Source organism: Liolophura sinensis, chromosome 1 (genome assembly GCF_032854445.1).
Source record: "Liolophura sinensis isolate JHLJ2023 chromosome 1, CUHK_Ljap_v2, whole genome shotgun sequence".
Classification (NCBI taxonomy): Eukaryota; Metazoa; Mollusca; class Polyplacophora; order Chitonida; family Chitonidae; genus Liolophura; species Liolophura sinensis.
The window spans coordinates 18,163,781-18,191,201 of record NC_088295.1 but is presented as its reverse complement, the minus strand read 5'-3'; the positions used below and the strand labels follow the sequence as shown (position 1 = coordinate 18,191,201).

At 37.9% G+C, this 27,421-nt stretch overlaps 1 protein-coding gene across 9 annotated transcripts in view; it reads right to left on the bottom strand.

The window, feature by feature from the left end:
- LOC135461418 (zinc finger MIZ domain-containing protein 1-like) overlaps positions 1 to 27,421 on the bottom strand; it is a 119,724-nt gene that overhangs the window by 35,217 nt on the left and 57,086 nt on the right. For 6 of the 9 annotated variants that reach the window (XM_064738508.1, XM_064738515.1, XM_064738510.1 and 3 more), the window contains 4 exons: positions 23,994 to 24,109; positions 10,537 to 10,661; positions 9,812 to 9,859; positions 7,375 to 7,488 (listed from right to left, as the gene is read on the bottom strand). In XM_064738508.1, coding sequence (XP_064594578.1) covers positions 7,375 to 7,488; positions 9,812 to 9,859; positions 10,537 to 10,626 — 252 coding nt within the window. In that variant the 5' untranslated portion in view covers positions 10,627 to 10,661; positions 23,994 to 24,109. Of the gene's footprint in view, positions 1 to 7,374; positions 7,489 to 9,811; positions 9,860 to 10,536; positions 10,662 to 18,349; positions 19,167 to 19,222; positions 19,482 to 23,993; positions 24,110 to 27,421 lie in introns of those variants that run through there. The other 3 variants (XM_064738514.1, XM_064738513.1, XM_064738516.1) reach the window with 3 other exon arrangements.

Genomic DNA, 27,421 nt, shown 5'->3' with positions numbered 1-27,421 from the left:
TCTTATTAGATTGCTGTTCTGGTTCATCTAGGCTTGTGAGGATGTGGCCACACGGGCCCATGCTCAGCACAGCAGCTTCAGGGGATGTGGTTACACAATGTGCACTTAACCAATACACAGACCTGACCAGCACAGCACTGGGCTGTAGCACCCCATGTAAACACACTGTAATGGTCTGCATCATCAATATGAACCATCAGTCACCGGAACACAGAAGTGTATGTTTAGACAATTCAACACTGGTCTGTATCATTCAAATGTAAACCTAATGCAGTTGTCCATATCATTAATGTGTACCATCAGTCACCATAGCGTGTATATGTGTTCCAATGTGTACATAATCTAATTGTCCCAAGCATTAATCACTATGTGTACCACAGTGTACAACCATATGCTTATATTTCTTATAATGCACAAATTATTTTGTTGTCTGCATCAGTGATGTGTCCTATTATTTATTTATTTGATTTGTGTTTTACGCCGCACTAAGAATATATTTTACTTAGACGACGGAGGCCAGCATTATGGTGGGAGGAAACCCGGGCAAAGCCCAGGGGGAAACCCACAACCATCCACAGGTTGATGTGTCCTATTAGTCAACAGGGAATATATGTTAATTAAGTATATATACATACTTATATGTCCCAATGTGCACATAATGTAGTTGTCAACATCATTAACATGTACCATCCATCACGACAGTATACATACTGCAATGTGTACTAGTCACCAAAGTATACTTGAATACGTACATGTACGATTTTGCTGTCTGTTTTAGTAATGTGTACTATCAGTCACCTGTTAATGTGTGTTAAAAAGAGTGTAATAGGTCTCAACTGCTCTGCATCATCCCGGGTGTAATGTGGTTAGATGTAAGACTGATGTCTTGTGGTTAGATGTAAGACTGATGTGTACCATCAATCAGAGGTACATACTTATGGACAGTTCATCACAAGCCTGTATTAGCTCAAATGGCATACCCTACTTCCTCACCCTTTTCACATATGAAAGAGCTACTTTCCGTGCAAAGAGTGCACCTTTTTTATTTAATTTTGGAGACAACATTTGTTGGATTGGTCAGTTTCAGGGCTTCACAAGAAGTAAAACCTTTTCAGTGGGACAGAATAATGCCTTTAGAATATGCTGAATAAACACCTTACAAATAGGTGTAAAGGTTACAATAGACTAATGACAATGTTTTCACCACTAGTAGCCTTCTGTTGTGACCAGAACACACAAGTTTATACCAATCTGTTGACAAATGACAACAATTTTATTAATGTGTACCATCAGTCATCATCTCATTAACATAAAGTCTTTATTTGATTGCTGGCTAATGCCATGCTCAAGAAAAACATGCAGTAATCTATAGCAGTACCGCCAGTAAGTGAATTACGACGGTTTAGAGAGTCCATCCTGGTGTGCACATGATTCAGTTGTCAGCATCAGTTATGTCTACCTTCTGATATAGAAGTGATCAGATATTACTTCATATTTTCCCATTTCAATACAGTTTTTTTGTTTTTTTGCTTGACTTTTCATGCCTCAAGACTGGTTTCACGGTGCCCTAAAGTTAGGAGGTTTAGCAGGCACCGTACAATGAGCATTGCTTCACTCTTGACACTTCAGTTTTCTTCATCAATAAATTATTATTATCATTCGTGTTATTGTTTGTGAAAAATGTGCAGATTTAAACACTAATAAAAAACATTTATATACATATATAAAAATAAATAAAGATAAAACTGTTGCATCAATGAAAAGACAATGTCAGAGATTTTTGGCCAAAAATCAAGCGAGACAAATCCAATTAAATTCTTGCTATGATTTTAGAATAGCCCAAATAAGGACCTCTTAAAAATAGATCAGCTTTATTTTTCTATCTGTTACTGTTCAAAACCATTAATAAAGTTCCTAAAATTTAAAATGAGCATCACATTACAACTTTTTTCAAATTTTAGAATCATTAAAACATTATAAATGGTACAGCTATGAGTCTGATATTTACTGAACAGTAATAATTTGAGCTATCATTGATAAATACAGAAAGTTTGATTTCATTAGCGAATATAGATTTTTGCCCAAAATCTCCGGTGTAGCCTCTTGTTTTCCAGCATATGTATTTATGTGCACCAACACTGGTCTGCATCACCTCATGTAAATTTACTGTAATAAGCTGCATTATTAGGTTATTTGTCATCAGGTTATTTGCCTTAACAGTTCAGTGCTGATATGCTTAATCACAATGATTATAGAGCGTAATTTTAGAAAATATTTGTTTTGAATGTGAAGGGCCAGAATGATAGGAGACAAATGTGTTATCCCAGGATGCAAAAGCAACTTGTGGCTGAGTGGTTGAGATGCCCTTCCATCGCTAGGATACATGAGGTACAGGTTCAATTCCTGCACTGGGCCTTGAAGGTCAAAGGCACTTGTGCGGCACCATCTACTGTTGAATATCACGTGTATTCTAACAATAAGGTGTGCATAACTGTCTGTTACACATGGAAAAGTTTGTCAGTAACTTACCCACGCTCGGTAATTTATCATGGTCACTCTGGATTTCTCCACTCATATACTGATCGCCATCGTATGAGTCAAAAAGTTTTGAGTGAAGCATTAAATAACCATCAAATAAATCAATAAATATTCCAAAGTGACAGACAACATGACAATTTAAACAATGAGTTGAAGGAGTTTGCGACATAATGTTATTAATGAAACAATGGGTCTACACATACATTCATTTGCACATTTCACACTTTGTTCCACAAAGTTTCTTAATTTAACAACTCAGAGGACTGGTGTCATTGACTCTACTTGTCATCAGTATATGTTAAACAGTCTGGAAATCATAGGCATTAATGGACAAAGACCTTCACTCTGCTGTTGCTGGTTAAAACATTATAGGTACTTTCAAAGCACTACTTTTTTGGTAAGAATGACCAGAAAACTTTCAACCAACAGAATATAGTGCAGGCAATGAACTTATTAACTTTTGTGGGTCTGACCGATGTGACCATCAAGCAGCACATGTGTTTGTTTGACGGTGTTCACCTATCTATCTATTCACTTCAATTAAGGCCTGATAGTTTCCCTGTGTCTGGGGAGCTGAGGGTAGAGGGCTGATGTTCTTGTTATCCCTGCTACTCTCCAACCCCCTCCCCTTCCCTCCCCTCCCCCAACCTCAGACTCCTGAAGAGAGGGGTGAAGTGAGGAGGCAGGGCTGTGTGCGAGGAAGTGTGTTGGGATAAAGCTGTATTTTCACAGCTCAGGTCCAGGGGAATGCCTGGTATGTACAGTTAGCCTGATATAGGATACAGCCACAGACTAACATTGAACCCCCCCTTTATCATTATCATATAAATAAACAGCAAAGGCTGATGCTGAAATGGGAGCTGTTTTGAAGGCTTTTTCCAGGCTACAAGTACAGGCTCACTATAAATATAGGCAATAAAAGAAGAAAAAAGCATGGGTAGGTTAGGGGTAGAGGCGATCTGTTTGCAGGGTGCCCTGAGCCCTGGAGTTCAGCCTTACTGGCACCCAGCTCACAGTTGTGTAAGACTAGATCCCCCCTCCCTCCCTCTGTCCCGACCTCCCTATAGCTTTATCAGGCACATCTGTAACATTACAACAGAGCTACTCTCCCCTCTGACACCCAGACCCTCACTCACTCCTCTACAATCCACACTCCTCATCCCTCCTGCCACCCATCAACATCCTGTGCCAAATTCGTTTTTAGTGAAATATTTACTAGTAAATACATGATGCATACAAAACAAAATGTCCACATTTTTTGTCAGCCTAACCTGCCTAACAAATCTTCAGCTATTCAGCTTCTTGTAACCTAAGAGAAAAACCTATTGCTTTTTACTGATTCAATTATTGATTTTTTATTCTATAAAATTTCCAATTTCATCACCAGCACCATTGTATAATTATAATTATGCTTATTACTATCATTACTCTCATTATCATTATCATTACCATTATAATTACTACAGCTACTACTACTTAAAAAAGGGGGCCTAAATGGTTCAGTTGGCGTAATGACCCAGGAGATTCTCATCAATCTGGTCACTTTGAGTTCAAGTCCAGCTCATGCTGGCTTCCTCTCCGGCCGTAAATGGGAAGGTCTGTCAGCAACCTGCTGATGGTTGTGGGTCCCCCCCCCCCAGTTTTTTGAGTCTTAAAACACCAATCAAATAAATAAAATAAATACTACTACAACAATAATTCCACAGGTTCATATGTATGGCATGGAGGGGGGAAATGGCAGAGGTTATAATATTTAATTGCAATGTTATATGTGCTATCACTGATCGATTTAAATTATTTCAATTATAATAACAATTTCTTTGCACCTACACCTTTCTGACACTACCACTGACATACAGATGCAGTATATTCTTCCATCCCACATACTGATGTTTGTCTTGAAGTTTTGACCAGCTGGCTGCTAGCCTTGCGGACTGGAGCCATTGGCCTGTGCTTGACCCTTAGGCCCCTGGTCTTTACACCTTGTCTGTACCCAGGTCACTGTCACCTGACCAGCGCGGGCTGAGCTCGCATGTTATTGCTGGGGTAGGGTCTGACCCCTGCTTCATAGCAATATAATTATCCAGGATGAAATACCGGTTAATTACAACAACAGCAAATATTCACACACAGGTGAAAGGGCCACTGCATCATACTATTGCATCACAATGTCTTTACGTACAGCTCAGGAGGTCCTAATTGACAAAATGGCCCTACTCTATCAGCTGACAAAACATGCTGCCTTCTTGCCACCCTATGAATTTATGAACTGGTAAACAGCCGGATAAATCAATTGTTACTGACTGGCTACTGGCCTTAGTTATTATTCTACGTTGCAATGAGAGGCTCGATGGCTTTAGCGGTCATCCCAAGACACTCTGCCTCAGAGAATCTGCCGGGTTGCTTACATCTTACACATTCATGTACCTAATCGTAAATGCCAGCTCCAGGTTAGCTGTTGATCAACATGTTTTATTTATTTGCTCTGTTTACTGTTTATCTATGTGATACAAGCCCATGCAGGCTGGCTGGAGTGTTTTTGACACTGTACTGGGCACTGGTCCAAAGCCTAGCATGATAGCTATGTAACAGGCTAGCACAGTACAGGTGGCTGTGCCTGCTAGACTTCACAGCTCACCAATCAATACTTCTCACTGGTCCTCAATGGACACCTAAACTGACATGAGTGCCACAATAGCTCACTCCTCCCCAAAGTACCTCTACCTACATTAATATGTTCACTGTAGCAAGCATGTCAGCTAGGCTTTTGAAGGACAAGGTGGGGAGGAGCACTGATAACAGTTGTAAACTCTTACATACATGAGAAGTTCCATGACACTAACATACGGGACACCTGTTCTATTGTTCCAGAGTCACTTGCCAGAATCAGATTTACATCTGTACTGACCATTTTTTTTTATCTGGCGACACACGACATGGTGGGGAAGCCCACAAAAAAACCAAAAAAAAATGTTCACACAAAAAAAAAGAAAATATTATTATAACCAGCTCTTGAAGCCTGAAAATTTAACAATTTTTATCACATGTGTTACCTGTTAGACAAGATCTTGAGTTAACAGAAAAGATTATTTTTATTTTGTACCTCAATGGTCTGACATTCTGACAATTAAACAGCATTTATCAGTACATTAAGTTCTGTTGATTAATCTGAATTAAATAAGATTTCCTTAAGATGAAATGCATGAAAAAAAAAAAAGAAAAAAAATAACAAGAAACATACAAAACCAAAAAATGCATTTGAAATGTTATGATTGTGCATGTCTGAGATTTAGAGCCGAGCTCAAGCTGACGAGACTGTCTGCCAGTTCAAGCACACCTGACTGACGACTCAGCACAAATACATGTGTTTATAGTTAAACACAGGAAGAAAAAAAAACTGAAGTGCACTTACAATGGGCAAATACTTCACAGTGTCTTAATAACCACAGGAAGAAAAACAAGGGCATTAGGAGTGCAATGGGATGTAAGTTAGGTAAAATAACAAATCTCAACTGTTACTCATCAAAAAATGTAGGTCAAGAAAACGTATCATTAGACACAGTAGGTCAGATAAGTATCATGTGTTATTAGATATAGTGGTAAAAAGTCAGTCTGAATGTGGGTCTGGAGAGGAGATATGTGGAAACAAGAGGAGAGTAAAGCTGTGAAAGTTAATACCTGAGGTAGTTAGGGAGAGCCAGGGTAAGCTCTGCCCATATCCTCACTAGTGAAAACCTGCAGTTTCTGGCAAACCCATAAATCAAGACATTTTCAGCAAATTACACACAGAATCCAAGCTATGTGGAAGAAATGTTAAAAATGGTCAGAGATAATCCCACTATCTTTAAAACAGGAGTTAAGAGAAAAGTGCTCAAAAGCTTGTTTACAAGGTCACACTTTATTATTCGTCTTATTCAGTCCTGTCAGCTCAATACTTATTTAGAACAAAGGGATCATTAGACAGAGTGGGGCAGAAAACTGATTTACACTGAAACATTTGGCTAAGTTTTGATTGTGATAACACCACAACAAAGCACATAATGCACCTTGGATAGACAGTCACATTTCTGTGCAAGCTTAAAGCTAAGTGGTTGGTGTCTTCTCCACACCTTGCAAAGACAAATGTAAATGGAAGTGACCTGATTAAAGATTCTACATGTACACCAGTGAAGGGCAATTAAGAGCAATCCTCATTTTGTTGTAAGGTGGAAGTTCATGAAAATAAATAACGTATAACTTTAAAGCCAGTTGGTTGAAGACAACTTTTATCTGGTTACTGCATGCACTATAGATATCTATCTACACATTCAAAATGGCTGTGGGAGAAAAGACAGGAGGTCTCACATCAGCCAAAATCAGCTGATCCCTTATTTTGTGAAAATGTACAAATGTAAAGTCAATCAGCTGCAGTTTTTGAGATATTGCAATACCGATAATATTTTATCAATTAATCCAAACATCCACACTGGATATAAATCTGTCTGATTTTGACATGCAGCCATCTTGAACTTCAAGAACATAAATGAAGATAAAAATCAGCCCTATGCGTTGTATGCTTATTTTGAAAGGAACTCACAATTTGAACACACAGGCATCGAAGAGTTTTGGGGAAGTCAAGTATAACAATGTAACAGAAGTTTCCTATTCGTTGAAAAGGTAAAGTCCAAAGGAATGATACTCTGCTTTCAGGCATGCTCACAGAGATTTTATAAAAATGCGCTTAAAGACTACGGGAAATAGACAGAGAGACTATGAATGAAGGTAGAGATTTTTGAACCATTGCTATTAGATGACCACAGGCAAGTGAAACAAGAGTTACTGGACTTTGGTACTCACTGTTAAACATCCCATCAAGCCATTCTCAAAAGGTCGCTGAAAGGCGCGTTGATCTGAGCACCATTCCAGAAGTTCCCGGGCTGCATTCTGAAACCCCTGTGGGGTGGATAGATGCTGGAAGGAAACAGGAAGCACATAACAATAACAGTTCTCAGACATTTTCCAATCAAAACGATAGCTCAACAAATATGTACCTATAAACGTCATAATATTTTGTCTAAACCAAAGTATACACGTGAACAACATTAGAGAAATGGATTTTGTGGTTATTCAGGAGTGTTCATACAACATACAACAACAATGTCAAATTACACCATGGAAACTTTGATACATTTATAACTGGAATTTACATCTGAGTTGTACTTGTCAAAAAAGTTTAGCAATGCAATATTACAAGTTTAATATTTTCACACATCAACTTTACAGACCTTACAGTATTTAAAAACTTAAACTAACATGATACCAATACAGTTAATTCTCATTCTTTACTTTCTTGAATTAACCATAACCATGACTTTCTTCTTGTATGAGTCAATGAGCCAGCAAAATTATATGTAGACTATCACGCTGACCATAATGTGGGTCAGTTGATCTACGAGAATACAAGTCTGAACTGCCCTTTCAAGAAAAGGAAAACATTGACAAATTTCTTAAATTTAAAGTGCTCAGGTTATTTGAGATATTTTCACTTCACCCAAACGGACAGACACATCACCAACACCAGGCACACAGGGTAAAGTAAGGGTTAACAGCAAAGTAAGAAAGTTCCAGACAACACACAAAATCACAGGCTCTGTTACATTCTACACAAATATCTACTTGCTGTATATCAAACATATAACATACATGTACTCTTCTATTTAATGGGATTTGCTTCAAAAGTAACTTTTATAATGCATTTAAATCAGTTAATCAGCAGAAACTAGCCTAAGCCATGGGTTTAAATGTGAGGAGATACACTCATGTCCCTATCTTCTTTTTTCTTCCATGAATACATAACAGTTTGAATTTTTGTTAACATCATGTCATTATCAGTCTGACATGATTGAAATGAACTTCTAATTAACAGATAAATAAGCATCAGGCACATTAGCAATGACTTCATTCTATAGTGTTTTTATATATGATAAAGTGGCTAATTTGACGCTTTTAATGATATCATTATTTTTCTATTGCCGTCAACACTTTTCAACATTACAACACTCCTTACTCGAAGTAATTGCAGCTTTATCTACCTGCAAGTGATAAATTTGTCCAAAGTTTTATAATTGTTCAGCTGTATTCACAAAATACCAATAGTTTTCAATAAAAAAGGAATATATTTCAAGTTAATTTTGGGAATTTATAATGTAAGAATTCAATGATGTGACTTAGAAATATACCAGTAGCATCTTGCAGAACCAGTTAAAATAAAAACACTGACACCACCGCGTGAAAGCCGTGCTACTCTTTCAATGAGATGATTTCTTCATTATTTCTAATTTAAGTTTTATAATCTATTCAATTCATTGTTTGTTCGAAATTGATAAATTGATGTCCTTGTAATCAAATAATAAAAAGAGGTTTAGCTAAGCAAGAAGAATGAGCGTTATCATGTGAACAATTATCAAATGAATCAGTATGCACTATTTTTCTAACAATGATCAGCATGGATCGGTAAACTGTATAGACAAATAGCATTGTTATATTCCCATGAGCTGGGTCTTTCAACTCTTACAGCTCGAAAATTAACTAAATATTGTTTGTATTATGACAAGAAGAATTCCTTGGATGTTTCTTGATTCCTGTAAATCTAGTCACATTCAAGGAAAGTCCATACCCAGAGAACTTTAGTGTTTATAATAGAATTAATGAATAGCTGAAACTGTTAAATTCTTTGAAGAGAGTAAGAAACTGAGAGGATAAATAAATAATCTTTGCTTTCTTATCATATGTACTCAAGTGTTAATATCTCTTTAATATTTTATCCATTTTCATCTGTATTTTTAGAAATTCATCCACAGTTTGTGGTCACAGTTATCTGAATACATAGTGTACTCCTACCCTTGTCACCATGTGACATCTTACTTATCTATGACCAAAGAACCACTGTGCTTACTTTTAGAATGTTACCTTTCTGTATACTTCTCGTTAACTTATGTATACCTCTTTTTTCAATGAATGAGATATATATGTACTTAGGGTTTTTTTTGCTTTTTTTGTTTTTCTCACAACTGAGAGTTCTAGATTGAAGAGACTGGCCAGAACCTGAATTTCATGTGCAATAAACTAAAGCACATCTGATTTAGTGGATAGTTCTTATTTGCCAGAGTTGACATGAAACATAAAACGACAAGGTACATGTGATGGCTCTTCTCCAGTACAGGAGACCCGTGCCATAGGTAAGACCCATGGTGACTCAGGTGAAATGGATCAGGCTTCGTAACTTTTGCATTACCTTATCTGTACAAATACCGGGACAATCGGAGCCACTCAAAAGCAAAGCCTGGAAGGAGTAGAAAATGGTTCTTGCAGTGACATTTAACATCCTCAAATTTCCAGAAGTAAATGTCACAATAAACTCAAATGATTTCTTCTTTTTTTAACTTGGCAGCCCTCTGGTCTCCCTCCCACCCAAGACATAATTGGTTGGAAACGTCCATGTAAATTAGGATCCATAATTATCTTAATACCTCATAAATTCTTTCCACTATGTTTCTTTTTTTTTTTTTTTCGACAGTGGATGATAAAAAAAAAGTCACCGGTAGCAAACGAAAAACCCAGTAACAAACTGTACATGTAAATTATTACACATACATGTCAACTCTTACGTTTAGAAAAGTACTGTATAAACCAACTAGGCAATTTATATGAGAATGCCTGACATTATTTTATTGCATTATATACATGTTATTTGTTTGTCTGACAAACACCTGCCCAATGATGCAAAACAACATCAGGAAATAATGAAGGAAAAGGAAATATGTATACACATATAGAGCAAAAAGGGGGGGCCAAAAATAAACATGTGACAATAATGTAGTTCTCATCCAAACACACTGCCACTATTACCAAAATATTGTGAAAACTTAAGCCCAAAGCTCTGCTAAACAAATAAAAAAAAAGGAAGCTAGCTAGAGCATATGTTACAGTACAAAAGTGGATTAGAGAACTGCTGGTTACCTGTTTGATGCACTGTAAGCGATCATTGGTCTGCTGAATATGTCTGTCCATGTCATTCATTGTGACGGGAGGTCCACGGCTACCAGTCATGGATTACATTCCAAATCTTCAATGATGTTTCCTTTCTGAACAGACAAATAATGACAATTTTGATAATGTTCTGCACAAATGCATCTACACTGTAAACGAAATAAGTACTTCCACATTTACCTATAAGACTTGCAGTAGGTTGAAAGCTATTATCAACAATTACTATAAATTAACACAACTGTTTTTGAGGACAACAAAACTTGAACAGTATTTTGTTATGTCAACAAAGATAATAGTTCACAAGAAAATCTGTCTGAGACCCCCCCATCCCCCCACCCCTTCCCTAGTGGCATGCCTGAAGTTCCTCAAATGTTCTTGTTATTTTGCAGCTTCATTACCATCTGTGTGGGAATCTGTTGTAGTTAGCCAATTGGAGGATTCTTCTTTTGGGATAAGTAACGTACACTTCATTTGTAAGGCTGTCTGAGGAATGCTGCAAAGTGATTACAGCTCGCTGAGAACATGTACGCTCAGTGGTGGAATAACTACCCCCCCAATTGCACACTGCTATGATGTTAGTGTATTTTGTTTGGGCACACAGATAGCAGTTAGAGGCTGATCAATGATAGTGGCATCCCTCTGTTCTATGAAAGTATGGAATGTGAAGAGCTCCCCACATTAGATTAAAGGCTGGAGTTAAGAAAATGGCACTGAGCTGGTATCTAGCCACAGGGGAACGACCTACTGCTTGTGTATATCTTCTTACAGCCAGTCTCTTTACTTACTTTCTAGAGTGGTAAATGGGGGCCTTTCTGCACTCTCTCACTTTGCCAATTAAGTCACAATAATAGTAGGGAGTTTCAGACAGTTTAGTTAGAGTGGGGCGAGCAGAGTTTGGGGAGGTCAGGACAGAAATAAACCCACCATCCCTGCTCCTTTAGACAGCCTCCACCAAGATGGCTCAACAATAAAGAGGCTCCTTAAGGGGTTATTTTCACTATCTGCTAATTGCTTCCAGCCCCCTCCCAGCACCAAGCCCTGACCCACACCACAGGAGAGTCAGGACTTCACAGAGCATACAGGCCTTGTGATTCAAGAGGAGGTACATCACAAGCTTTCACACAAACTTCACTAGCTGCCCATCAATGTTCTGTGGCATTTCTCAGATGCATCATGCAAGGCATCAGTTTCACTTTGTGAACTCCAAAGCAGATGATCTGTATAATGCTGCCTTCAATGATGAATTTAACAGTAAATGCATTCGTATAAATGCATGATGAAGTGGATTTGCAGTCCTCAGAAGCCAAGAATTATAGTCAAATCATTTATGTCAACTGCATGTCCATGAAGTATCAAAGTGCCATGTTAGAACTGTGAGATGGTTGATTAAGTTTGGACAGTGTTGCCTTCAGGGGCAAGGCATCACATTGCTATCGCCTCGTGCCATCACTACCTCATGAAGTTTCAAAAGCCAGAGACGTCTTCTGGGACTCACCCTTTCTAAGCAATGTCTGCCCAATCCAGAAAGAGACAATCTCATCAGTGAGACCTTGCTTAGCTTTGTCCCTGTCCAGCAAACTCTCTCAAAGGGGACTGTGGAAATGATGGCTGTCAGGCCAACCAAAGCCTGTTTCATAAAGATTGACTTTCACATTAAAGACCTTTCCAGTATATCAATTAGAGTGGTGTGGCTGATATGGATCTTAGAAGTAAGTGAGTGGACAGAGGCCTGTTTGTGTGACCTTCACCCCTGACCTCACTGCTCACCATTCACATGACCAGTGATAAATGCTTTAGAGTTGGCTGAGCTTCCCCAGCAGCTGGCCAGAAGGCCCCCACCAGATCCTCACAGCTGTGAGACAGACAAACTTCAGGGTATCATTTGCTAAACATCTACATGTTTTCTTGTCTTACCCTGGCACTGGACCCTAGTAGAGGCATTTCCTGGCCATATTGGGTCCTTCAATTTTATAACCATCATGTACAGGGTTCCCAACACATCTCCTCCAGTTTTAATGGCTCTATATCCATAAGAGGCATTCACTCAAACATATAAACATACATGTTGGCATTGCCAGGCATCCAGTCACTTGCTACATGATTAAAAGGAAAACACTTTCAACACAGGAAGTTTAAGTGTCTTTGACAGGAAATAACAATAGCTTCAATGCATGACAGGATAAATACCTTGGAATGTAAAACATACCACTACAGATGCATGAAAGAAGTCAACACAGTATTTATCTTCGCATTCCAATTTCCATGGCAATTTAATCTAGCCCTGTGTGCAAGAGTGCTCACTGGCTGAATGTCTGAAAACCATTTATGTCTCCTAATTCTTTATAATACATCCAACATTGCACAAAACTGAAACAATTCAATAAAACCAAGAATTGGTACCCAGGGTAATAGATATGGCTACTGGAGCACACCTTTATTATGAAAGAACATATCAATCTCTACAACACCAAAAAATTTCAGGAAGAGGAGTTAAGTTACCTGATCAAACTTTAATTAAGCTGAAGTATCGAGCAATGTTCTGCATAGATTTCTAGAATGGATGTCTAGGCAGATACAACTTACGTTTTACTTCCAGGAATAACATGAGACTTGCGTTTGAGGAGGGTTAGTTAAGTGAAAAGCATGGTATCTAAACGGTTTCGTCTTATAAATAATTTTTAGATAGACACTGGACTGCTCCTTAACTGGCTTAGGTTTTGTCAGTGACGCACTATTAACATCTTGACAGCTGCTGCTACGAAAAATTAACACGGAGATCGTTTATCACAATTCTCAATGTGTGCAGAGCCTGAATTCTGCCCCTCAGATGCTGGCATAGTAAATACCGTACTGTAACTTCAGCTGTGTCAATAGTACTTGACACAGACACCATTGAGCAAGGGCTAGTACAGCATATCAGTACGTACATCAGTTTCACACTATGCCAAAACTTTGCAATATGTATAAGCACACGGAGCTTGACATATATATGTTTTTTTAATTCTATGCTATATGCAATATAAAGTACTTTATGTTAGCATAATACCATTTTTGTCTTTTCTTTTTTTCCTTTGTAGATACTTTGTATAATATTTGCCATGACAGCTTTTTATCCTTCATGTCCTGGGGGATTAAATAAGGCAGGAGAAAAATTACATATCATTTTTAACTATCAGGCAGCTAAAGTGTATCTAAAGTATCACTTAGTGCATTTGATCATGATACGTATCAAATGATTAGTAAACCTATATATATATACATGTAAATACTGTATCAGTGATCTGGACTACGGAATAACTGGAATGCATTGAAAGTCTGACTGCAGGTTTAACAGGCTACTACATGTACTTGTGCCTGTTCTGAACATACTGACATACATACATACATACACACATGAAGTACATGGAGTATGGGTCCAAGTGATATGACTGACAGGTAACTGAGTAAGAATTTGTCAAAGATGAAGCAACTATGGTCCACCCTGAGCATGTCATACAGTGCACAGGTAATCTGATCTATAAAGGAATACACCTGTGATGGTGTGTATATGGAAATAACAGGATTGCATAACACACATATACTGTATACAAAAAGAAAACACATTTGACACAGATAAAAGCAGTTTTCCACTGCATGTACAAAGTACCACTGGTAAATGACGGTTTCTAGCAAAAAAAAAAAAAACAGAAAGCCGTGCACAGCACACAGTGGTATTTTTTATCTTTGACATTAACTGCACGATGGGTCAACAAGATATCTCAGTGAACATGGACAAGCTGATGAAACAGTGAACAATGTGGTTAAACAACCTGCCCCTAACTCAGTACATCTGTTCACTCAACATGAAATCAAGCCGACTGGTAATAACAATGTTATTAATAACAATAACTTCTTGGTGTGTTAGCTGTCACTTGGCAAATCAGAATGGACTCTCTTCACTTAGAACCTACATATTTGTTCATCCATTAAAAGAAACCAGCCAATGGTAACAAAGGCCTTTCTTTCTGACTGATGTACTATCCCCTTCATTGACTTTATATTAAACACCATAGAGAATAGTCAAGGCCAAGACACAAAAATAACCAGAAGCAGATGAATTTTGCTCACAACAAGGTCAACCTTTTAAGGACAATAATATCTTTTTAATCATATCTGTTTATCTGTCGAAAAATTTCTTCTTTTACAACCTGATCATCTCTCCCATTTGCTCACTTTGCAGAACACTTTTTAGCCCCTTTTGTGAAAAAAAAAGAAAAAATGTTACAAAAAAAGCTTACATGCAAAAGTGGAAGAACAAGTTTTTCACTAAGGAGAGACACAGATTCACATAACTACACATGTGAGTTTAGTAGAACAGTTCAGTAGAGGTTTTTTCTTGTAGTGTATATCAGTAAGTCACAAATATAAGGGTAATTGTGGCTGGAATCTGCTGAGGGGCATGGGTCTGGCTAAGGTCAGACTATTGTGGTAATTTTCATGAGCGGATAGGGAAGAAAAGTGCTGAACAAACAGATTACTGCAAATGACGCGAGGATGTGTGTAGTGAGGCGAAGCCAAGGCCAAAATAGATGTGAAGACAAGTGAACTGAGCGCTAAACAGGGCAGAAAACAAGTGCAGAACCCTCCACAATCTGATTAACACATTACTGTTAATTTCCCCAGTCATCTACACAACTCTCTCACAAATGACTTGCTTAGGTAGGCTGCTGACAAGTGGACACTGCCTCTTTCCCCTTACCAATCAATTAGCTCCCCACCCAAGGCGACTTCTATCTCATCAACATGGGGATGAATTACATTATCAGGGTAGATAATTCTCTCACCAGATATCACAGAATTTGTACATCCCCTAAACAGATATGGGTACCCACAGTATAAAAACATGAGAGATGACTGAAGGCCCACTCACAAAAACTAGCTACATGCAGACATACTGACAGAACAAGTTCAACTTTTGTCAATCACAAATATGGTATTATTTTAACTTAATACTCACACACAGTGCAAATATATGAGATGAAGTTTTGTTCAATAATAACTGTAATTTTTAAATGTTTAAATTTTTAAACAAAAAGCTGTTATGCCTCATTCTAAACAAGATAATCATGTACTGAGTAAGGGAAAAATTAGTAATATAAACTCATACTTTCTTTGGTATGTATGTAAATGAACTAAAAGTTTTCAGAACACATGAAGTGTCTATACACAATATTTCCTTCTCCATATATTAACAATAATAGTTCATGCACTACAAAAAAGTTTTCCACCTTCATATCAGAACACTGGACTGCACTATATGATATAAATCCTTCATTCAAGTGTTTTCCATTCAAGATGTAGCTCTGTCACACCATTGTAATTCAGAAATTAATCCATTAGCAATGATGTAGATAACCCAACCCATGAATCTGAAGATGCAGGAGTACACGAGATTCTGGAATAAGCATACATCTGATTTGATTATTTTCTTTTAGAAATTATGGAATATAGGATGTGCAATGCTCAAGACTATTGAAAACCCAAACAACGTATATATTTTGTTTTCCGAGTTCCTGGCAAACAACCTGTTTGCATGTTGTAACAAACAAAAACAAACATTATTTCACTGTGATTTTCAGGGTAATTAACTACAATCATTGGCCTGATGTGTCTTTATACATGTGGAGACCGTAAGGGCATTACAAATCCAAACAGGTATTCATTGTGTGTGATCTGATTTAACTGAATGATTATCTAAGGATTAACAAAGATAAATTAATGAGTAAAAAGTATTAAAAGTTTATTAAACATTTAGCTACACAAACAGATTTATCAAAACTGTATGATGCTTTACTTCGCACCCAAAATGCACAAAATCCATTTCTGTCGGTTAAACTTAACTCTCCCACAAAGAATATTAACTACACAGATATCATATTAATGGTGTAAAACTTCATGAAAAAAAAAACACTTTTGGAAGAATGGCAAGAAGAAATAGAAAAAAATTAACAGTCTAAGAGATTCAACAGACTTTGAAAATCTTACGTGAAGCAAAAATTTAATACTTGGCATTTTCATTGTAAAATTAAAATAATGTTGTTTTTTTTTTCAAAAAACATCCATGCTATCCAAATTAGTCAATGTAGACCATTAACTGGAGGACATGACCCAACGTTATTATAAATATAGTCTTATTTACATGCATATGAATGCAAATCACTTTTTACGGAGATGTTTGAAAGATGTGAACAGACTCAATTTTCTAAAGTTGAAAACTTCTATTCTTATTCTTATCCATTCATTGTTTGATTTCCCCAAAAAATCAATAATATCAACTATTTTCTGAAAAGGCATAACACTCTAGGGATTGTCAATTAAAGATCTTGTTGAAAAATAAATACAGCATTTGGATGAAACTGGAGAAATCATATTAATTAGACCAACTGATCAGTGTCTCACTAAACTGACATCAATAAACTTTTCAAACAAATATCAATTCAATAACAGCAGGTTCATGTAATACACTGTGTAAAAAAAAAATGAATTAAACAGACTCACTGAAGAGAGGTAAGGAAAATGATAAAGACTCCAAATTTGGTCAAAACAGAAAGCTATATATTTTTATATAAGGCACTGAAACATTTTTACTGTGCAACATCTGAATGAAATTAATCTAACTTTGGTATGCAACTGCTTAATGTTAATAAATTATATGTATAAACTGCATTCAAGCCTTTTCCATTATATAAAAACATTACAGAATTACTGATCCCACTTGCTAGTAAAAATTCCTCATTATGTTGTCAATGAGTTATTCATATTTATGATGTTGAATGAAACCAAAAAACTTAATTCAAAAGAGACAAACCCCTTTACAGTTTCACTCACAATTACATATTCACTTCTGTATCTGAACACTTGCTTCTAGACATTTCTGCATGAATCAACAATTTTTCAAACTGATACACCTAATCTTCAAAGTTATCCATGCTGATCATAAAAAATGTCTTGCTTAGCACATAGGATAAAAAAAAGATGTATAGATGAGCAAATCAGTAATTAACTTAGCGAACATTTTTTTCCCCACGATATATATTTTGTAGTTTCTTTTTTAGCTACAGAATATCCAACACAATAGATCACAAAATCACAACATCAAAAAAAACATTACACAACCAACTGATTAGTTAATGCAGTAGGATAGCAAAGTTCTATTTCATTTAATGCTCAGCAGACCAAGCTTCTAAAAGTGTGACCCAGACAGACAAAACTGATGATCTTGAACAAGTCACTACAATGTTTTCTGCTAATTTTTGCTAATTTGAGGAAGAGGAAGAGGGTTATTGATAAGGTATTGTAATGTAAAACACAGCTGAACGGTTTTAACATGGGAGGTTGTCTGGGCAGACTGATGAATCAATTACTGAGTCATTAGCTACTACCACTTCTTGTTGTGGAGCACAAAAGCCAGCTAACCCTGCTAAAACACAGACAGCATTAGACACTGATCACTGAAGAAAACACGCTTAGTACCCACATGGTAAAGCTATGCACACAGTGCTGCACATCACACAGCTCTATTAGCCTGTGTTAACACCACACACCGCTTATGCCCAGATTGCTAAGTTACATTTCAAGTGACAACAAAGGTTGAAGATAACTGCAGGCTGAGCTCTTCTCTTTGCCTCTCTAGTGTTAGCCTACCACCTCTGCCTTATCTAATCAGGCTAGAGCAGGTCTCTTGCCTTGCCAACCCTAACAATGCCTGCTATGTAAGTGTTTGTGTGCGCTAAGGTCTACTTACACCACTAGGGTTGATATTTACACTCCATTACAAGGTAGATCAGCCAAATCAGGCTCACTCCCGCCACACGACTGTCTGTTCACTTGATCTGCTAATCCGGCCTGCTGCTCACACTTACTTCCACACACATATGACCAGTAGCAAACTCCAGACCAGCCTCACTCAATAGTCACAAATGTCTTTTCCCCTCAATATTCTTCCTGTCTGGGTAATTTAATCTCCCGCCTCCTTTTCTCTCAATCGCTTTCTATCTGCTGCCTCTCTGCCTATCTTTTCTCCACAGTCAATAGCCACAGGAGCTAGCCACATGTATGGGAGGGAGCCTCTGACAAGCCCATGTTTTAGCACTATAAACTGGAGGTGAGAGGTGAGGGAGGCTCCCATGTGGGGGGCCCACTACGGGAATCCCAGGCCAGTGGCGGGGATTTCAATAGCCAAGGGCTGAATCTAGGGCATTCAGTAAATGACAAAGGGAGGGGGCAAACTAGCGCTGCCAGAACACCAAACAGGGGTGAAAAGGTGTGCACTGTGCACTTGATAAAGGCCTGTTTACCTGAGCCATTATCCCACAGATCAAATTAAAGCAGAGCTGTGTTAAGTACTAGGAGCAACAGCTGGAAGCAACTTCCTACAGAAGGTGCTGGCGGGTTAGGGGGTAAGGCTGAGCCAATATAGATACCAACACTCACAGTGGCACGCATGAAATGGGCACAAGTACCTACATCGTTTTTTAAACTAACACATAAGCAAAAGGAAAACAACGTCTTAACAATTTGAATAGGACATTTGCAATCAGCTGACCAACTTTTTAGTCTAATACAACACACTGTCAAAGACCACATAATCAGATGTAAGTAGTAAAGTGGTTATTACCTTGAGGTGAGGTGCCAGCTGGCAATGAGTGAGGGGTGTGTGGGTGTGGTCCAGTTAGACACCCCCTACCTTGCAGGACACTGCTTGCTTCCTTGACAATCAATCACAGGGTGAATGGGCAAAGCTGATTGTAAGCTAACAGCTTGATGAGGCACCAGCGACCATCATGTGACCAGTCCACTCTGGGGGTTATCACCACTTCAAGTGAAACTCCAAGCCAATACTGTTAGAGGGAGGCAGATTGGCAGGCCTGAAGATCCCCCAGTCTGGCTATGATAGATGGGTTGCTATAGGCTGAGATGCTGCATATACACACACACAAGCCTGTAACAATCAATAACCAGCTGCTATTTAGCTTGACACAGCTCAATGAAATGATCCCAATACTGCCTCTGTGCTGCGGACAATAAGGGAATGACGCATGAAACTATAACAGCATCAGCCACTGACTCCCCGCACTAATACACATATCAAGGATGTAACAAAAGGGATCCCAGGAATTAATTACCTCCTGGTTAACTTGCTGCTTCCACACCATCTTCCCTCTTGGCCCCTCACAAGTTACGCTTTCTGCTCAAACATATCAACGTGTTCTCTCCAAATCGCCCTTTCTCAAAAACACCAGTGCCAAGAAATGGTAACATTTTTCAGGTCTATTTCTAGGATTGGAGATCAATCAATCATGAGCCATCAGTACTGACAAAGCCAGGCAGGCGAGTTAAGAGTGTGTTCATTGAAGACGCTATCCATTTATCAGCCATATTTCATGAGGCTGGTGTTGACTACCTATCAGATTGTGGGAGGACATGTCCGGATTGGGGACAGATCTGCTGCGTGTGACTAACATGACCTCTTATTGTCCACAAGGACTGGCATCAGCAAGCCTCTTTTGCTTTAACCCCAGATAAGGAAAGCCATTTAAAAAACACTGGGCAACAAATGGCCTTAAATGGTTATTTTATGGATCACATATAGCTGTCAGATTTATGGATCCAATAAAAGATGACAGACCTCCCACATAGGCTTGTACATCCTCGGCAATCACAAAAGGATGCTGGCCAATCAATAAACACCAATACACCTACTAGGGTATATTTATAAGAAAACAGCCATTATTAGCTGCCTGAGTATTTACGACATCAACCATGAACAATCAATAAAGCGCATTCACCTGTGTAGTGCAGGTAGAATACATAAGTATCTCATGAAACAGGCAAACCATTGCACGTGACCTAACCAGACAACCTCAGGACTATGTACATCTACATCCTCAAACAGCTTTAACATTTTCAGCACTTAAAATGTAACTATTTTCTTCTTTGGAGGAACATTCAAATTCAATGCTGACTAAAATATTAAATCCTTACAAGAATTAACATTAATGAAAAAGACACTGAAGATATATACCTTCTCTTCTCCACAAAACAGGAACTGTATCTTGTTTGCCAAAAATAGGCAGTTTCATCAAACGAATATAGTGATTTCTATTAAGACAAAATACATGTAGGCTTAACCTAGAGCTTACAAAGTTAGAAGTGGGATTCATATATGTTGCACCGAATGATAACCTTGAACAGAAATTTTTTACCAACTGCCAGGCTATGGATATACATGTATGCTTGCACATGAGGACAAATCACAAAACACTGGCAATTTGGTAAAGTGCGCTTCCTGTGATAGGCAACAATTAGGCAAGAGTCTGAAACACTAAGGAGAAAGTCTAGTCTTCTGGAGGGCGAGGTGCAATCAAATTAATTTTGACCAATTCAATAAAATTCATAAAAAAACAAGAAGGCAACTACCTTTATTAATGAATCAGACAAATATGAAATGTGAATCTGTCTAAAACCAACAAAACACCTGGTTTTGAAAAGTGGAAGTTAGAATAGAACCAAAGAAATGTCCACTTTTCCTTACCCTTCCAGCTTTTTTCCCTGGTCAAGCTGGACTGAAGAAAAAACACTTTTCCTCACACCCTCTTCTTCTCCTTCAGAACATCTCTCTCCTCTAGTATGTCAGATATAGCCAAAGAAAAATTAAAACTTTTCCTCACTCCGGACCACTCCTCTATCCTTTGATAAGTGATGTAAAATGACAGAGAGACCCATTTTTATTGCGCAAAACTAAACTTAAGCCAAAACACTTCCCATGATTGTAAGAATAAACCCACCTCACACTCAGGACCAAGCTGGAAACAAGTTTTCGTGCCAGAACCAAAGCCCACTTCTTCTCTCCTATGACCAGGCCTCCTTCCACTGGTAAGTCATGTATAGCCAAGCCAGGAAAAAGCCCAAGTCTCTGGAAAATCATGCGTAACTAAAGAAATGTTAGGACCTAGCCTCCGTCCACTGGTGTCAGGCATACAAACCAAAAAAATGCCCACTTCTTCTCTGCCTGGATCAAACCCTTCCTCTGGTAAGTCAAGCATAACAGAAAAGCTGACTTCTTCTCTGACAGAACCAAACCTCCTTTCACTTACAAAACAAGCGTAACCAAACAAAACAAAGCTTGTTCTATGCCAGGACAAAGCCTCCATCCACTGGTAAGTCAAGCCTAACCAAAGAAAAGCCCACTTCCTCTCTGCCAGGACCAAACCTTCCCTACCAACCTGGTCCAGCATAACGAAAGTCCACTAACTGAAGTAAAGTAAAAGACTAACTTCTGATAGAGAATAGAGACAAAACTACAATAAAACTTCTTTTCCTCTTTTCACACTACGTCTTTTTATTTGTTTATATGATTGACACTTTATGCCATACTCAATTTATTTATTTATTTATTTAATTGGTGTTTTACGCCGTACTCAAGAATATTTCACTTATACGACGGCGGCCAACATTATAGTGGGTGGAAACCAGGCACAGCCCGGGGGAAACCCATGACCATCTGCAGGTTGCTGGCAGACCTTCCCACGTAGGGCCGGAGAGGAAGCCAGCATGAGCTGGACTTGAACTCAACTCCGTACTCAAGATTATCTCACTAATACGACATTATAGTGGGTGGAAACCAGGCACAGCCCTGGGGAAACCCACGACCATCTGCAGGTTGCTGGCAGACCTTCCCATGTACGGCCGGAGAGGAAGCCAGCATGAGCTGGACTTGAACTCACAGTGACCACCACATTGGTGCTAACCACCTCGGCCAAGGAGGCCAGCACAATTCTTCTACTACAATGAGGCACACTTTTACATCTAAACTGTTTTAGCAAAAATCCACCAAACAACTCTAGATATATTTATTAATCTGATTCTTCTTTAATGCCATACTCAAGAATTTTTCACTTAAACCAAAGGCCTCTAGCAAGTTACTAACAAACATTCCCACCGTGTCACGCATAGATATGATTACCATACTGGTGCGAAAGAAATGGTTACACAAGCATATTTCCATCACGATCAATGCCCCACGAACAGTGAGAGCAGAGGAGTGTACAAATCTGTTGTCCAAGGAAAAGAATCTGTTCCTTACACAATTGAGACTGAAAGATACTTTCATCACTTGGCCACAACTCGATCCCTACCTTTCTAGATAACACTGCTGCAAAATGTAGAGCAGTCAATTTATTCAAATGATTGGTGCCAAAGCAAAACAACAAAGAAAAAAGACAATCTGTCTCATAAGTGGGCTGCTGTGTGGAATGCATGTACCGAAATCTATAAATCTGATCTAATAATGGTAATACAGTAGTTCCAGTGTGGAGAGCAATGCTACAGGGTCAGGCTATGTACAGAGTCATGAACTCTGTAGAGACAGATAATCAATCACATGGTAATCAAGACCAGTACGTCATCACATTTCATGATGTTAGCTAAGATATATTGACAGACTGTTAGTAGGGATGGCCAGTCTGTAAAAGGAGCTCCAGTTAGGCCTGTGTATGAACTACTCTCCAAGGCAGTGATGTACCACCATTTCATAATTAAAACAGGCACATCATATGTAATCACCACTCCTACCATCCTCGAAGGAATAACTACATATAATAGCAGTTACCAACAAGATACCTTTTGATAATCACCTCTAAGCCATTTTTACTCCATATTCACCAGTTCATCTTGGTCACTTTTAAGTTATTTAGTAATTCGTTCACAAACATTTTAATACAGAAAACACAATAAATATTAAAGTATTCTTCCCACATGAATATTAATAAGTTTATCACTGACATGTTTTAGAACGCAGTGTATTTATTTAAACAATTAAATCAACGATGGCACTGCAATGTTAATCGTTCACCAATCTACATGCACGCACAAAACTGCAGATGAAATTAAAGATGTGGAAAAAGCACAAGAAATACATTATGATGTCTGAGATGGATAAAACGTTCTGTCAACATATAAACCCTTGACTACCATGTGAAGTATTCTGAGTAAGGCATAAACCACAATCAAATATGTAAATTCTTAGTGTATGTAGTTCCGAAAAGAAAACATACCACATGTATGTGCAAAAGCATGAATGAGATGATCCTGATGGACAGTCAGGAAAATGCCACAAAAAGAAAAAGCACAAGACAGACACATGTACCTATAAAATACATGCACCATGACAACTGAATTCTGGGTTATCTAGAATACATGCACTTAGATTAGTGCAAGCAGAGAAAATAGTGAAAGGAACAGAGACCACTTTAACACATCTTTGTAAGTCATATTTCTTATAACTTTTTCTGGTAAACGACAAATAGGTGACGTGAACATGAAGTTACAAAGTTATGGAATTAAAAGGTTTTGTAAAAGAGGGTCCAGTTCTTGGGACACTGACTTACCTAAGGAGCTGTTGTGGCACTCAGCATTGCCCTGCCCCACCCCGGGAGTAAGCTCTATGTTCCTCTGTGATCACACACGGGCTTGACTGTCACACAGGGTCGAAGATACACCACCACTGAAATAAAAGATACATCAAGATAGAGTATACATCCCTCGGTTTAGCAATGAACAGCAGAAAAACAAGATAAATATCTCACATTCTATATCACAATACATTTACAATGGAATGAAAAATGCCTCCCACAAACACCTTAGAAATTCAGCAACAAACAGTACACGAAAGCAGATATGACGTACATGTACATCTACAGAGGTGGGGTTAGTAGATCTTATCTGGCTTTGAGCCAGGTAGATGATGACATAGAGAGATTTAAACTTTTAAGTGTAAAGTCAATAAAAATCACATGTTTGAATAATACATCTATGGAACCAACAAAATGTACATGATTTGATATTAAAAGAAAGAATATCTTTTACTCAGATAAACTTAAGGACTCAACACTGAGATGGCTAAAGTACTTATGTGCAGAATGCATTGTTTACTGACAATGGTAGAAGATCAAACATCATTTCTACCTCAAGAAATTTTGTGTAAACTTCATTATAACCTTGTATGTATGAAATTCAGTATACTGTAACATGAAAAGCGAAATGGTACCTAAATGTATATGTACTTTAAATCTCGTAGGAGATCAGTTAATAAGGCATAATTATATACTCAGGATGGCTGCTTTTGTGAGAAAATTCTTTCATAAAGCACCAGAAGGAAAATAGCTAGGAGTTGTATTTTAACCCCTGACCTGTAAATGCCTGTTGAATGGTAGCATTCACTAAGCCTGTTCTAACAGCCCGATTTCCAAATGAAATAACCTAACATAACCAAGCACACCAGGCAAAAGTTACACTGAACTACTGGATATGTCTTTCAGTAAAGAGCTGGGGCTGTAACAGGTACTGACAAGTATGGAAATCTGTACCATTTGCACCACAGACAAAAGGTCCACACACAGATACATAAAACATTAATATAGAAGTAACAAATCACATTAGCCTGGTATTTTTCCCCATATCCTACATACAGACCCACCCACACACAATTCTCTTGAACACATATAACCATACAGGTGACTGATCAGTAACGGAAACGTACGATCCAGATATTCATCAAAGAGATACATGTACCTGAAAATAGTCATGGACAAACAGCTCACCAAAATGACAAGAAAACCTCCCAAATCATACTATAACGTAAAAACGTAATCATGGAACTTTTCTTTAGAATTCTTAATTGAGACACCATACATTGCCTTCTGCAGATCAGAAAAGGTTACAATAACTTGCAGTATTTCACCTAAAATTTTGCATTTTTGAAGTGACACATTTTGCTTGTTTCTGAATGATTCACCACCTTATAGGAATATTTTTTACAGCTGGATCAATTTTTTATCAGAAAAACTTGAATGCTGGCATCATAAGTATGCATCAATAAGTTCATTTTGTATGGTGCTATATATGTCCTGTAACTGAGATATGGTTTTTAGTTGTGATTAAGCAGCTTTAGAAATAATCCTATAAGTCTGTGTGTCTGTCTATGAGTCTGTCTGTCCATGTGTATGTCAGACTTCTTGCAGGTATATGACATACATGTACATCTCTATGACAGACTTCTTGCAGGTTACGCATTGCAACTGTTGAGAATTTGCATTTGTTTACAAGTAAGAAGAGTTTTATGAAAGTTGTGAAGAAAATCCCACAGAATTTAAGAAAATAAACCTTGCTGGGAGGGGGGGAACAAACCGAGAATTTTTTTAACATTTTTTTACATGAGAAAATCTTACAAAAATTTACCTTTAAATGGACGGATTCAAACAAAGCTTAACAAAAACATCCTTTTACTCATTATACTGCCCCACATTGTAATTTCTCTTTCTCACATCTGAAATAGTAAAATGTGTTCCTCAATTAATCAAAATTCAAAATTTTAAGAGTGTGCAACCTGTTTTTCGAAGGAAAGACATTTCTTATCTTCCAAATATTTTTGCTTTAAGCAAACGTTGCCTTACTTGTTCAGGATCTGGCAGAATCCCCTTCCATTCATTTACTCACATACCTGTATTATCTGTATATGGCACGACACATTGGCTATGTATATGACAATAATAAGCATTATCTCATGACCAGATGTATGTTATTAAGATTCTGTTTCAAGACATGTAAAACCGTGTACAAAATGTGGGGCAAAAAGAAAAGAATTAAGTCACATGTGCCTAATTTATGTTGGACTGAACATTACGTTAACACTCGTATCTAACAAAGAAAGATTTTTTTACAAGTTTACTCAATTTGTTTTTTCATTCGTGAGTCCCTGCTGTGACGTCAATAGCCATAAAGACATACTTCAGAGCTTCTCGCATTTCATCTTTAACACTAAATTCAGATGGCTAATTGTTGAAATGGCCATGATCGTAGCCAGAAGTTGGAGGAAATGGGTGTGAGAATGTTTTGCATGAATACATTTACGCAGTGCAGTTGTCAGCTGCTCTGACATCTGTATAACAACATGCACTGAAAGAAGCCCAGTACACACAAACATAGTATCTAAATGTATTATGTGCGCAGAAGATGGTTACAATGCCACAGTGATATTTAGCAAGGTGAAACGTCCAAACACACACAAATATGTTTAATTTCAAATACCTTTCAATTCTGATGTAACTACACCAATTTCTCATTCATTTTGTGGGGTCAGAGGGGGGTGTAAGATGATATTCTAATGGGAAAAGGTTTCGGCACCAAAAAGTAATATTTTAAGATCTTCATTTACCTCTAAAAAAGCACTTTTTCTGACATTATTAAGAACTACAGTTGTTTGACCTCATATTGTAGAGGCAGCAAACTGACTGATTACAGATCATGTTACGGGTGCTGCTGTACTAAAGGCAGGTTAAATGTCTGCCTACACTTCTAAGTGTTTAATAAGGCCAATTTGACTAGCATGCTACCAAGGTCTTAAGTTTACCTTAAAGCTATTGAGTAGGCTATACATATAATCTATGTAACACTCCGACACTGTGGGGCTGATAACAGCACAGGTAGGCCAAGTGTACAGTAACCCTCAGGTATTTGGGTATCAATTACACAGGGGATACCAGATAACATTTTGACAAGGGTGATGATCGTGTTGTCTAGTTGTTTGTGGGATTATATCGAACAAGTCAGCACACGATTAGAGTACCAAGTACCAAGGCATGACAACAAACACAGTCAAATCTAGCCACAGCACACAGTTCATTTACTTTACGTGTATGTAAGCCAGTACGTCAAGGAGAAGCGATAAAAGTGAATATTTCCATAGCCACAGAAGACCCAGAAGTCATTAATAATGAGTGCTTTCCCATTATACATGAATAAATTTTTACACATAACA